Raw genomic sequence first — 14,963 nt, 5'->3', positions numbered from 1 at the left:
CAAATTTGGATCTATTTTTGTCGATATTCAGGGCTGCCTTGTGATCCCCCCTCCCGTCTTTATTCCCGTCTTTATTCCCGTCCTCCCCTCTTATCCTCCTTTGTGCAGCCCTCCCTCCTTCCCCCTTGTTTTACTCAGTTTCTTAGTTTAGCCGTAGCTCTCTCTGCAAATATGTGTGTGTGTGTGTGTGTGTGTGTGTGTGTGTGTGTGTGTGTGTGTGTGTGTGTGCGTACTTGCTCTGCTCTCTTTTTCTGCTGATAGAAAGAAGAACTACGACAGGCTGGTCTGACCCTAATAATGCAGCATTAGCCCCCGGTATAGTTCCAGTGCTTTGTTGCACCTTATATCCTTGAACACGACCACTGTTAACCCAGTCAGACCACCCCAGGCCCAAATATTCACACACACATACTCATATATGCACACACTCATTGGCCTGTTTCTGTGAGTTGACTATTAGGCCAAATTCAGGACCGTTTTTCAAAGTGTGTGTTAAAAATATTCATTATTTTTAAAGCTGTACCATGTTGTTCTCCCAAACCACAAAACAGGCTTAAGAATCCTTGTAGAACATGCCTGCACACAAAAAACATAGACCTTCTATACACAAATGGTACTTACCCGACTGATGGAGAAAAGAAGACCCGGCTTGCCGGTGCAGACCCCAGTGAAGCAGTATCTGAGCCTCCAGTAGAAGAGATGCTCAGAGACGAAGGTGATAAGGGAAAGCCCCATGGCCGTTGCCAGCATGTAGAAGACCCCAGCCATGTTGTCCACATCCAGCTGACTGGACATCACCTCGTTCTTCTCATTGTGGCAAATTCCGGTTAGCCACTGGGCTTCTAGTTCCTCCATTTCACCTGAAAGGCAAAAGGACAGAGAGACTCAAATCCTTTAATGAATGGCTCATTGGGTTTTTACCACTTAAACCAGTGGTTTTAAGGGTAGACGTAATATAAAAGTTTATACCCTCATACTACATTAAATGAAACAGAAATTTACATTTAGAATTACTACTGAAGTTACTGTGTACGTACATAAAGACATCCTGTAAAAGTTTAGCAACTTGCATTTTTTCTTTTTGTTTCAAAGAAGTTGATGATAAACGGTGATATCATCTGCAAAGGGAGTTAGTCATTAATATTACCTTAAAACAGATGTGAAGTGATACTCTAAACTTTATTTCAAAGATAATGTCGGTTGAGATTTTTCATGTATTGGCATTTTCATGGGGTGAATTTAGTTTAAAAATATCTACCTATAACCTACACATTTTGAAAGCTAATATATTTAGTTTTTTTTAGGGGCTGTTGTTAAAAATATATTCCTTGGGCATCACCATCTACTGGGCTTCTAGTCCCATTCCTGTTGCCTGATAGGACAAAGAGATTGTTTCTTTAGTGTTAATGAAAGAAAGGTAGAAAGCAACAAAGACCTTATCTTTTCTCATTCCTCACTCTGTGTTCCCTTCCCTCAGTCCCCCCTCCCTCTCTGGCTTCCTCTGTGACATTTGGCGCGTGGCTAATCCAATCTGTGTCATTCAGGGCTGGATAACTAAGGCTGCTAGGGAGGAAAGACAAATATCATGGTGGTGTTCAGCTAGATGTCGTAAGGGTGCAGACTCACTAAGACATCATTAACCCTTTAGGACAATTGAGGAGAATTTTTCTCTGTTAGATGTAGCCATCTTTATAATATGGCATGCTTAGAAATGGCAGCAAAAGAGAGTGAAGCTAAATGAGATCTTTAGGTATCAACAGGTCACTTTATCTCGTTTTCTAACTTAAGTGAATTTAAGGGAAAAGCTCTGGGGAGTTGCGACTGCCTATACTTTTGCTCTGACTCCAGGGTAAAGTATTGCTGAAATTCAAATTTTGTTCTCTTTTAAGCAGTCAGACGGCTCAAGCAATAGTCTGGTAACCAGTCAGTTGGAAGACAGGAACACAAGGATCTACAAGTTTCATCTACAATTTCAGCGGTTTAGTCTGAAGCAGCTAGAACTAAAAGAAAACATTATTTTAAAATGTGTGACTGCAGTATCAAAACGTTTTGAAATTGTGTCCAGAAACACAAAATCCATTCCAGTTCAGGACATTCACTAAATCTAAGTTTCTTCAGGATGTTTATCTGCATTTGACATAATTCTACCTCATAAATGGTCCACAAATAGTTCCTGATCCTGGCTGGATTATTTACATATGACATGAATTTGGATTATTGCAGCTGCTTCAAGGTGGATATGTTTGATCAGGATTGTCTTGTCTGAATCAAGGCTTAAACAAGTAGAGAGAGGACAGGCAAACATCTACTGAATACGACAGTATAAAATGGCAAAGTATTCATCATATGTGTATTTGAAATTAAAGGTTTAACCCTCAAATACGAAATGTACCAGACCATGTGTCAACAGACAGGTTGTTTTGTCTCTGTCTGTCTGCCTGTTTGTCTACTTGTTCTCCACCTTCCTCTACTCATCCCTGAACACATCTTCTGTGTCTTCTCAATGTCCGTGAGAAGCCATAATGCTCTCCACCCACATTATGTCTATCTGATCAAGTAGTATCTGCCAAGACACAGAGTCACTGTCATCTATCAAGGACCTGCCCTCCCCTCACTCCAAATCTCTCTCCACCTGACAAACACTCTTTCCTTGTCTTCTTCTCATCCCGTGCTCCCTGCCTCGTCCTCTCTTTGACCTCTCTCTGGTCATCACAGACAAGCGTTACCCCTGTTTTTCCGTCCCTCTCATCACTTTCTCCCTCCATCTGTTTCCTCTGTCACGCACTCTCTTTGCAGTTCTTTTATCTCTTTTTACCTTGCCATCTCTCATCCCATCTTCTCTTCTCACCTTTCTCTTTCCCTTTATGACTTTTTTCTAATTTTCTTAGAAGAATAACATTGGAGTTATTAGCATGGTGCAAAGATAACACAGATTCTGCTTTGAGTGACTCTAGTAAAAAGCTACAAAAATAAAACGACTCAGTGGGATTAATAATAGTGAGAAGAAAACAAAGTGAAACAAAAAAACAGATTTTTGTATGAAACATGATGAAGTGTGGCCTGCATGCTCTGCAGCCCTGATAAAATTCAGTTAGAGAGGATTATTATGACACCAATGTTCATTTAATCAACTTCAGTGCACTTAATGTGAGTGGCTGTGAACACTTGCATCAGCAAAATGCTTTCGATGTAAAATGTAAATGAATCTGTCACTAAAAGCTCGAGCTGTCTTGCTTTCTCTGTTTTGCAGTAGGAAATTGTTTATGTAAGAACTTCTGAGGCTACTGTAATAAAGGAATGTGGTGATTCAGATAGAGTAATGCACACACACACTCATACACACACACACACACAAACCCCGATTTGGTGCTGCAGAGAGGAATATATTAGAATAACTTACACACTCTGCCCTCTGTTTAGAGCAGCCTTTTGTGTCCAGAATAACATCAAAGGACTATTTATACTTCACTGCTTTCCCTTTGTGTTGTCAGCAGACAAGGCAGTCGTCAAGATGTGTACGTGTATGTGTATGTGTGTGGGAAAGAGAGAGAGAGACAGAGAGAGAGAGAGAGAGAGAGAGGAGTGTGTGTGTACATGTGAATGAATTACTATGCTGGCAAGAAACAATGTAACCTTTTTCCTTCATGGATAGCGCCATGTACTTGTATTTCTATACGAGAATGTTGTGCAAGTGTGTTTCTCACCATCTCCGATGATGGCCAGGATGGCCAGATCCACCTGTCGTTTCCAGTAGGAGCCTTTCTGTAGAGCAATGCCGTAACCAGTGGTAGCAAAGATGTACCTGAGCACAAGCACATCCAAACACACGTACACAGAAAACACATATTTTATCCTTTAAACAAATAGTTTCACCTTTATTTCTCCAGATGGTGTCACTGTGATTAAAAACACATTTTAGGAGATACCTAATGCAAATTGATGCATAGAAATGTCATGAAGTGGAAATTTAGGTCAAACAGATATACATACATAACAAAGACTTTTGGTCGGCCCAAAGGCAAGAGGTCCTAGTCTCTGCCGTTAAAGGGTAGATTTGCATTTTTTGGTCGATCCTAAAGTAACACTGACATGTACTGTACATGTACATTGAAACACAGTTGGCCGCTTTAATCATTCCTCTGCTCCATACTGACCACAAAGAGAACCCTTTCTAAAGCATGTAAGAGTTAGAGGACAAAAGCCGCTCAGCAAGGAAACACTGGGGTGGAAATTTTGTGCTAAAAAGACTTATTCAAACGGCCTCATATCATCTTCAGCTGAGCTTTATAAGCCTTCTTTAGACAGGACTGGACTGTGGATTTAGTTCCCCATCACTTACATCGAAAACATTTTAAAAATTGATCTCTTTGCGGCCAGTATGGAGAGAAGAACAACTGACAATGACCAATAATACTTTCAATGTACATATGGGCATGTGAGTGTTGTTTTAAGACATACTTACCTATTAAATAATAATTATATATACATATATATAATCCAAGTAGCTCATATTTATCCACTTTTTGTACAGTGACTGCTGCCTATTATTTCTAATAATATAATCAAAATTCTCAATCAAAATATTTATTATAATATTCATTCTGATGAAATATGTTAATATTTATTTAATATTTAACATATTTAATTAATTTGAATGTTACCACATACACCACATAACTGCACTCTAACACCGGTACCTTGGACCAGCAACTTCCTGGAGTCTCCACTGGCTTCCGGGCAACAGGTCCAGACAAAGAAATACTTTGGAACTAAAAACGCAGATTTGTTGTTTTTTCCTTTTCGGTTTTTGTACAGATTAAATAAACGAGATACAGCATGTTAATTTGTGAGCTTTAGAGGAACGAATTTTGTTACCTTTGGACAGAACAGGGCTAGCTGTTTCCCTCTGTTTTCAGTGTGTGTGCTAAGCTAAGGTAACCTGCTCGCGAACATTATCGTTAAGACGTTTTATGTGTGATTTATGTGTGCCTGTATCTGTGCATTGCAACCATAAAGAAAACATTTACAAACCCTTTACACAACTTTTCACAAAGACCAAAGAATGGTGGGATCAGACCATGAAGTGAAGAGAATTCACACTAAAAGTGTCTTTTTAAAGGCTTGAAGCTTTAGTTACCCGCTGCCAATGGTCACCAGCTTACATCCCTCATCTCTGCCAGCCATGTAGTTCAACACTGCAGCATCATAGATGAAGGCATCCAGTTTACTGCAAGGGAGGAGAAAAAAGAACAGAGGAAAGAGACAGAAGAAAACAGATAGAGGAAGGGTATAAAGAAAAAAGCATGAGGGGTTTCAATTTCAAAAAAAGAGAGTGAGCGAGTGAGAAGTACTGGAGGAGACAGAAAGCAGAAGAGGGGCTTATTTTTCAGAATGCATTGTTTGCGGATCAATTCTAAAGTGTAAAATCATCTCCAATAGTACTGCAATCCAAGCGTAGCCAAACACACAGAGGACACAGTGGGGAGTGGCTGCGGTTCAATACAGCACGCTTCACTGGTGATAGGACCTTGGAGGCACATGGACGACCTAAACAAACTTTAGACAGACACAAACATTTACACTCTCACTCTCACTCTCTCTCATTCTGCCTCTGTTCACATACACACACACACACACACACACACACACACACACACACACACACACACACACACACACACACACACACACACACACACAAATAAGGAGGTTGCGAAGTGGAACGTTCAAACGAAAGTATCCCAGACTCAGACTGACATTTTCAATGTAACTGATGCCATCACCTACCTCTGCTCTCTCACTCTGTCAGTGCCCGCACGCACTCTCTCTCTCTCTCTCTCTCTCTCTCTCTCTCTCTCTCTCTCTCTCTCTCTCTACACACACACACACACACACACACACACACACACACACACACATACATACATACATACATACATATACTCACAGAGAGCCCTGCTAATAGTGCAGTGACTGGCTGGCATTTACTGAATGTCAGATCCAGCCCTCTAACGGAGGCTCACAGCCGATAGTTCAGCTGTGTAATTAGCTTAACCCAGCACTGGCTCCATCCACACGCAGGCTGTGTGTCCAAACATGTAGGAAACCAGGCGTGTATGGGGGTGTGTGTGTGTGTACACTTCAGTATCTGTGTGATTGTGCACATGTGGCTCTGTACTGGTGCATGTCTGTGAGCATGGATTTGTGCATCCATGTTTGTGAATGTTAGCCAGACATACTGTGGCTCTAATGGCTTGGAGAGGGATTCCGCCATTATGATCTGTCACACCTTTATTTGGGTGAATAAAATGTAGCACAGATTTTCTTGCCGCTTTCCATCCATACCTTTGAATGTTATATTTAACACGGCAAATGACCATTTAGTGTGACTCTAAATCTTATTTTACAGCACCAAAGGGAAACTCTTCAGTACAGTGTACAACCTGTCAGCTGAACTATTGTACAAATAGCAACTGGACCCCAAATAAAACATTTCAGCAGCACTATATTATAAATCTAAATCTAAATCTAAAATGACTTCACAAATTCATTTATGTTTCATGGTACAACGTTTTCTCCACATAGAACCTTTAAGAGCCATGGCACTGAAAGTCACATCGAAACAGAAAGACTATTGTACGTCCACAATTCTGTTTCACTTTAATGCAAGGCTATCTTCAGACTGACAAGAGCACTGCGTCATTAAAACCTAAAAGGGCTTGCGTCGGGGTGGCTATGGGTTACCAGAGAGAAAATGAAATACAAACAGTTCAAGTTGAAGGTTGATGAGATGCCAAGACTTTGAATCTCTGGAAACTCTTCTGCTCCACTGTATCTACATGTGCATGTTAAAAATGTGATTTTTTTAAAAATTAAAAAATTCTACCAGCAGCGTGCTTTAGCATGTATTTGATTTGTGTGTGAATGTGTTGCTGGATAACACTGAGGCAAAGGTTAATACATGATTAACTTTTTTGCCAGACAAACATGCATTTTGTGTTGCCAGAGGCCTTTGTATTGGGATCTGTGCGAACACAGCGTTCTCATTGAAAATGAATGAAGAGGATGTGTTTGTCTTGCAGTTCTCGTGTCAGTTCGGGCACCACAGCAGTTTAATATTATTAAAATGATCAATGGATATTTGTTATTTATTTACTCGTAAGAAAATTCTAAACTTTGCTGCTTCTGTGAGTAATTTAGGTCCTGGAATGTAATTAAATCAATTCAACTCCCCCGTGCATAGTTTTGGTTCTTGTGGCTGTAACAGATTTTGCGTGTAAAGCCTGTCAGCATTATGTGTGATCAGAGCTAATCCAGCCATCGAGCCTCAAACAGCTGAACACTGCAGTGTTGCTCATCTGCTAATACCACGGAATAGAATTATCAATGAGGGTATTACTGCCTGCACACACCTGCAGCTACTGAAGCTGTGTGTGTACAGATGTGCAAAAGTGTGTGTGTGTGTGTTTTTATTTCCAAGCATTTTGATTATGTGCATGTAGCAATAGTTTACAGAGGTACGTATATTTGGGTGTTTACCACTGTGCTGTACGTTAATAAAACAACACAGGAGAGACCGACTGAGAACATTCTAGATGCTGGAGTGGTTTAAGCTCTCTTTACATGTTTACATCCAGTTTACTTATGACTTATGGATGAGAGAATATGAGCTGGAAGACATAACCGCATAAAATCATGAATATTATCCTTGTATTTGTTGAGTGAGTGCATTCCTTTTTTCCCCCTCTCTCCTCCTTCTGAGGCAGCCTGTCCTTGGTGCTGAGAACTCTGATTGGAACCCACCCCTTAGCCATTAACCAATCAGAAATAAGTCACATCACCTCATCAACCTTCTGTCATTTACCTTAGGTTCTTCCCACCATTTTATTCTCTTTTTCCCTGCCATCTTTCCATTCCACTCCCTCTTCCTTTGCTATCCTCCCCCTCTGTCTCTCTTCCCATTCCCATCTATACTCTTACCCTCAATTTCCCCTTCTTTCCTTTCTCCATTGCCCTCCATTTTTCATTCCATTACCACTTTCTTCTTCTCTAGTCTCTTGGCCTTTTCCTCCTGCCCTGCACTCTCCCTTCATTTCCTCCAATCAGGTATGTTGCCCTTGGCCTCCTACCCTGGGCCCCTTTCCGCTTTTTCCCATGTGATGGTGTGATGAGAGTCACCCCTCTGCCGTTCCTCCTTCCTTTTCATTTTTCACTGTCTTTACCATCACGTTTCTGTGCATCTAACCATCTCAAATTGCTCCACACTTTCACTCTGTCCTTGGTTAGCTTTGCAATAAGCCCCTCTCCCTCTCTTACACACTCAAACACTACAATGCAAGTATATTGAGGAGAAAAGATTTGAGAGAGCACAAAACAAATTCTGAGCGCTACTCTTGTCTGCAGGTCAACATTTTAGAGGCAACAGGAAGGGATACGTAAAAGCAGACTCTGATTTAAGCGTGCAATCCCAATCATGAGTATGCTCTCAATTTTCTCTAGCTGTTTTGGCAGCTTCTGAGCACTGGAGAATGAAACGGGTTACTTGGCAACCAAAGTAAAGTTCACACAAGGAAAAAACTCTATAAGGAGTGATTGGCTACCATACCTCAATTTGAGGTGATTTAAATAATTTATGCCTACATGGCTTATCGTTTAGATTACAATTTCAATTTTTGTGGGCGTGTGGAATCAAGCCATTAAACTCATCCACTTACCGTCACCTAGTTTATTCATACCAGATCATTACCACCCAACCACCTCAGTATCAGACGATTTCTGAGTGCAGAATTTTGCTCAGAAGTGACAGTGAAACTCAGACATAAATTGTTCTCTTATAATGATTCTAATAGTTTTCTTAGTTAATTATGAATAACAGAAAAAATAAAAATAAGAAAACCCTCCATCTGGCTCAGAAAATCACACAAACAGAAGTTAAGGAGAAGCTAACACGGCCACTCAAACTAATTTTAAAAAAAAATAACCGTCATAAAGTATCAAAAACTAGATAATTGCCTGTCTCAATTTGTGGTTTAAAAAAAGTGTAAATAGAAGGAAGAGTCTAATAGGATGACCCCTTCACTTCAAGGTTAAATTGAACAGGTGACGGTCTGCTCTGTTTGAATTTGCACTCAGGGGATTCAGACAGCCAAAGTGAGCGTGAGCAGCTTTGATCATGCATTGCTGACTCAAACATAGTTACACAATTACTCTTGCTGCTCAAATCATCTGTTAGGCTCCCTCAGACAGAAATCTGATTCTGCTCTTACAAATCCATGCCTGTGAACTGTTAAAGGTTTACCTGCAGACCGAGAAGCGCTCAAATTACTTCTGTGCCCACTCAAATCTTTTGTCATCAATATACTTCCATAACACACCACCACCAGTCCCATTATAGAGGCCAGCACTAAAAATAGCTCCTGCTGTTCCCAGTGAGTAAGCCCATTCATCCCCAGTCTCAGAGGAGCTGTCACACACACACACACACACACACACACACACACACACACACACACACACACTCACACACTCACACACTCACTCACTCACTCACACTATATTTTAATGTTTTTTGTGTGAATATTTTGCATAAGTGAAATAGTTTTTGATCACGGATCAGTTACCCCGTTTTGAGGCTGACAAGTGCGTCCACGACTCCAGTTTGATGATATTTCACCATGTATTGGTGCATGGCCGGGTAGTTCTTCCTGATGTTTCTCTCTGTGGATCCGTTTGGAACCGTCCCGAAGCGGAACGGAGGTGAGTATGCGTACGGGTTCTGAAACTGAAGAAGAGAAGACAGAAGAACGATGGAGAGGAGATAAGGAGAGACGAAAAAAGAGCGGGAACCCCCAAAGGTAAAGAAAGCATAAATGTTCAATGACAGGCAATGTATCAATGTCCGTCTTGTGATTTGAACAGTAAATGAACAGTTTCATGCAAAATTTTGCCAACATCAAATTAGTCTTAAAATGGGCAGATGTTTAATTATAGGACATACTGAAGTGGCCAAAGTGTTAGTCTGAATCAAACACACTATGTGACAATGAAGGTGTATATTTCACACTGTCAATTATTTAACTTTCTAGACATTTTTCAACATCACCTTTCTGTTAGCGGTGGTACATCTATGAGCAAATGAACTCTCAGTGCCTGTACCATAGTCCTATGAAGTGGTTAAATTTCTAATATTTGATCAGATGTCACAACAGAGTATGCAGTTTCTCTTCCCAATCCAAACACTTTATTCTTGTGTTATGATGTGGCATTGCAAAAATACAACAGCAACAACATTTTTCTTTACCTTTATAAAAACAGGAACGCTTCATCTCTCAGATTTTCAGCCTTCACAGGTCCTTTTAACTCCCCTTCCTTTTTTCTTATTTATTTAATTTACTTGTAAGTAACCATGTACAATATTATGGCCATTTCCTTTTTCTCTCTCTCTTTCCTCTGAAAACTGAAATTCTTTTCTTTTTTCAAACTCTCCCATCATTTCTCTCTGTCTCCCTCCTCCCCCAGCTGTGTCTCTCTCAGGTATAATCTAGTCAGTGTACAGGTCAAGGGTTTTGTAGTAGTGTGCTTGACGCTGTGGTAACAACCTACCCTTAAGCACTGTGGTAACAATCTGCTTTCAGTGCCAGAAACAGATGAACCCTATCAATTAGAAGTGTGTATTATGAGCTCCACTCTAACCACAAAGTGTGTGTGTGTGTGTGTGTGTGTGTGTGTGTGTGTGTGTGTGTGTGTGTGTGTGTGTGTGTGAGAAGTGGTTTCACTACATATTGTTTAAACGGCATTGTGAAGTAATATTCCATGACATTTTCATATATCTATATGTCTGTTTTGCTTCACATATTCATTCAAAACAGTAGTGACTCAGCCTATAGGCAGTGCATGACAGATTTTATTTGCACATTATAAGCATTGGTGTTCTGTTCGATGTCAGTAATGTCTGTAAAAATCATTTGTGTGTAATTGCCAGAGCCGATTTGTATCAACATGATATATATGTAAATATTTATAGATATGTATTTATACTGTGTTGCCAAATACACGTAAATCTCTTTTCTGTAATCAGGTCAGGGTGAGGGTTTGATAAGTCAAGCCCCGCCATGCATTTGTGCGAGTGCCTGTGTTAGTAGTGATGTCATACAGTGTGTGCGTCAGCATGACAAGCGATATAGCCCTCAGGAGACGCACACTCCTCACACAGTTCTTCCTATTATTTCTCTCTCTACCTTCATCTTTCCCTCTGTTGTGGCTCTTTTAAGGTGAAGCAGAGGCTTTAAGGTCAGAAGAGAGCACTTTTGGCAGGCAATGGGGATGGGGTTGTTGGTTAAAATCTCCTGGCAGACTGAGGAAATGCACACAGGGAAAGTGCACTTCTCTTCCTGGATAATCACCAGTGAAGGGCTTTTGAGAACTGCAGCAGCTGTTACTAATGAAAGCTTGATGCAGAGATGATGAGAAAATGAAAGAGCAGAAGCAGAGGAGCGTCTGTGTTTCAGACAGGTGGAGATAAGAGGACTCACAGCGCTGCTACAGTACATGGCCATGAGGCGACAGCAATGCACAAATTACTAAGCAGATTTTGTTCACAGATGATTCAAATCAGTTCCTAACCTTTTCTACCTAGAGTTCTTGAAGAGCATGGAAGGGTGTTTTTTTATAATTTATAAATCCATTATATTTAATACATACTGTTCAACTAATTTACTGTATTTTAAAAAAATATATAAAGACACCACACTTGGGATCCTAAAAAAGCAGCACTTAAAGCTGTTATGTATCTTATGTTATGAGCTCCTTTCCAACTGTCTATCCACCTGTCCTCTCTTCTCTTGTTTTGTCCCATATCTTTTGTTTCTTTGTTCTGCTCTTCCCGTGTTACCCTCTCCATCTCCTTATTATACATGTTCTGCTGTTATATAAGCAAATTACTTTCTTTTGTATGTGTGTCGGGTGTCTTTGTCTATGTTATGTTTATGTGGGTATGTATGTGTACTGGGGCCTCTAGAATCTAGATTGCAATGCTCCTGTCTGCCTATTTGTCTCCCTCATATGCCAATCTGTTTTCCTACATGTCTACTGTATTATTGTGGTGTCACTGCGAAAGTGTCGACCTGTCAATCAGCATGTAGACATTTTCCCTTAACTTTCTGCCGCTAAAGTTGGATTTTTCATTGCATCTCCTCAAACTTTGAAGCTGCTCTCTGAATCTGAAAGCAGTTTAAGAGTGGCCCCTTTAAAAGCATTCCAAATATTGGTCCAATCGTAGTGGCAACAATGCATCTTTCAATATGTTTGTATGTGTTCAGACAGGCGCATCGGCTCTTAAGGCCAGTTGTATCTAAGAGCATGTAGTTGATTCAGTGTCATTTTGGCACATCAATCCCAATGCAGACATACGATGCATTTATCACTTTATGCTCATATCACACTTAACATAAATATAATAGAAATCAAAGAAACCATACTGTAGATATATGGTTCAACTAATATAACAAGGTGATTATGGTAATAATAATCAACTTAAAGTAGGTTCATTAGTGGTTATAACATATGGTCTAAATACTTTTTCCAAAGGAGGAATGTTTGCATATTGTTGAGAATAGACAATTAGAAGCTTGAATGCCAGGTTCAGAATACATAATCTTTTTGTCTGTCAAGATGGCCACTGCGTCAGATTAGGCAGTTATACCATCATAAATTTTTGCCGTGACTTGGCCGAGAGACATAACAGACTACACGTTGGTCCCTGACAAATCATAACTCGCCATTGGTGTTATCAGGCAGAGGTACTAGGAATTGACTTCCAGGAACAAGAATATAAACAAACAAATGCTGTCCAAAGTTGTGTGCATGATACTGGCTGCCTTGAGTTTGGAAAAGCCTAAAAAGGAAAGAAACAAAGGCAGTGATCTTTCCTCTATTTCTCAGTTCCACCTCAAAGCCCCAAAAACATCATTCCTCTTTGCTTCACGTGTGTTTGTCAGGCCATCACGAGGCATCCCCGATGCAGTGTCAGTTGTTGTCCACTTTGATGAACTACATAGGATAAAACTATCTATTGTTCTGCCTAATGCCTATTTTTGTTTCTGATGCCCTATGCTAGTCGAGTCAGGCTATTTTGAGGCTGATAGTATGTTGTCTGAACCCAGCATAATGATGAAATATGTATATTAGCCCTGGAAATTCCATCACAGGTCAGTAAAAAACTAACAGACAGAAATATCTATGAACTTATATCATTGGATATAAGAGGTTTGTTTCTATCTGGCATTTGTTTTTCATCTTCTCTAAACTGATGTTGGATTGTTGACTGTTCCACAACCTGGTTTCTGCTGTTATTATGTCACCACAACAAACCACTACAACACCAGCACAGCATTTGTTTGCTGAAATTTGAATTCCTAAAGTCTGTGCACTAAAAACATGCTCTACTATCAGCTGCTGGGAAACCAGAACACCATGTCCTGTTCAGCAAGCAGGGACAAATAAGCCAGCGTTGTAAAGACAAATCCCTGGTTGTTGTATAGCCTAAAACACCACAGACCTGTTAACTGACTGCCCCCGACTTGTGCATGAAATAGCCTGCTTAAGAGACGGTTACCAACATCTGAGTACACATGTATTACTCCCTCTCAAAGAAAAACAGCTCTTCCCGATGTCACTAGCTGAGATGCATGAACAATCATTCCAGCTTTGTCAATTTTATAGTCTTAGTTAAAAAAAAACATGTTAAAGTTATCCTATAATCACTTCAGATGACAGTGGATTTGTCTAAGGAGTGTAAATATGCCCTGTGTGTTCTGATATTCACAAAAAACTAAAACTGCTGTGAAATATTTTTCTGTGATTGGCTCATTTAGTTAGTGTATAATTTTAAGAGAATCACATATTTACCGGCAATTTGTCTTATTGTACAACTCCACAGGTGGCACACAAAGCTCTTGTGTTTGCACTGGTAAGTCATTGATGAAGTCTATTTGTATTCACCATTTGCATATTTTTTGTGGTCCCTATCCTCAGTTTGCTTAGACAACTACAATAATTAAGCCAACATTAAGCAAGCTTTGTGTGTTACTGAATAAATTGATATAAAAAGGATACTCAGCCTGATTCAAGACCTCTGACTAGCTACTCACATCACAGATTTTGTCTGCAATTCCAAAATGTGCGGTGTTTTGGTGTCAAGACAGCAAAAGGTTGCTTCCAACATATCTGCACGCAAAAAAGGTGGTTAGTACAAAAGTGTCTGTTGAATGTAATCTTTCCATGGTTGGAGGAATAACCATGTCAATCAAAGCCTTTTTATGCTGGTTTCCTGACAACAACAAAATTTCAGTATCAGCCAAATTGTTATTTTAAACATCACTATCGGTATCAGCCCAGAACCATTAGCTCAATATATATTAGGAATCTGACCTTGAGATGGGGCAGATAGCATTTGTAATTGATGTGCAACTCACTGTGTTATCAGTGGCCGCAGTCCATTTTTGTGAATTTGCCCACATTGCACACTACCCAACCAGCGCAAAACGACAAAGCGCTTAAGTTACTGCAATATTTTTCTCTATGGTTCCTGTGACCAATTCAGGGCTAAAAAGTACTGGACTCAAATTCAGGTGATAAGAAACACGTCTCCTGTGGTATTACTATGTTGTTCTGTGGCTGCTGGATGTGTAAGTAGGCAACCGTTAGCTCTAAGACCATGATAAGCTGGTATAGTCTACATCTTTTTTACTGTGAGTTTGTTTTACAGCCAGCGTTTAAGGAAAATTCACCAACAGGGATCTCAATGGGAAATTTTCTTCATCATTTTGCTGGTCACAAATGGCTAAATGTCTGGCCTCGCTCAGCATATCTGTCTGAACAGCCATTTACCCTTTCTGTCTGGTTCCTTTCTTCCCTGACCCTCTCTGTCTTTCCATATCTCTTTACTCCCTCCCTCCTCGTGCCAT

At 40.1% G+C, this 14,963-nt stretch overlaps 1 protein-coding gene across 1 annotated transcript in view; it reads right to left on the bottom strand.

The window, feature by feature from the left end:
- grin2aa (glutamate receptor, ionotropic, N-methyl D-aspartate 2A, a) overlaps nucleotides 1–14,963 on the bottom strand; it is a 133,670-nt gene that overhangs the window by 7,390 nt on the left and 111,317 nt on the right. The window contains exons 10-13 of the mRNA XM_051387861.1: nucleotides 9,621–9,781; nucleotides 5,138–5,227; nucleotides 3,705–3,802; nucleotides 622–860 (exon numbers count right to left, since the gene is read on the bottom strand). Of these exons, the coding sequence (XP_051243821.1) occupies nucleotides 622–860; nucleotides 3,705–3,802; nucleotides 5,138–5,227; nucleotides 9,621–9,781 (588 nt within the window). The remainder of the gene's footprint in view (nucleotides 1–621; nucleotides 861–3,704; nucleotides 3,803–5,137; nucleotides 5,228–9,620; nucleotides 9,782–14,963) is intronic.

The sequence above is a fragment of the Dicentrarchus labrax genome, unplaced genomic scaffold (genome assembly GCF_905237075.1).
Source record: "Dicentrarchus labrax unplaced genomic scaffold, dlabrax2021, whole genome shotgun sequence".
NCBI lineage: Eukaryota > Metazoa > Chordata > Actinopteri > Moronidae > Dicentrarchus > Dicentrarchus labrax.
Note: the sequence above shows the minus strand (reverse complement) of the source record. Positions and strands in the feature narration are given on the sequence as shown.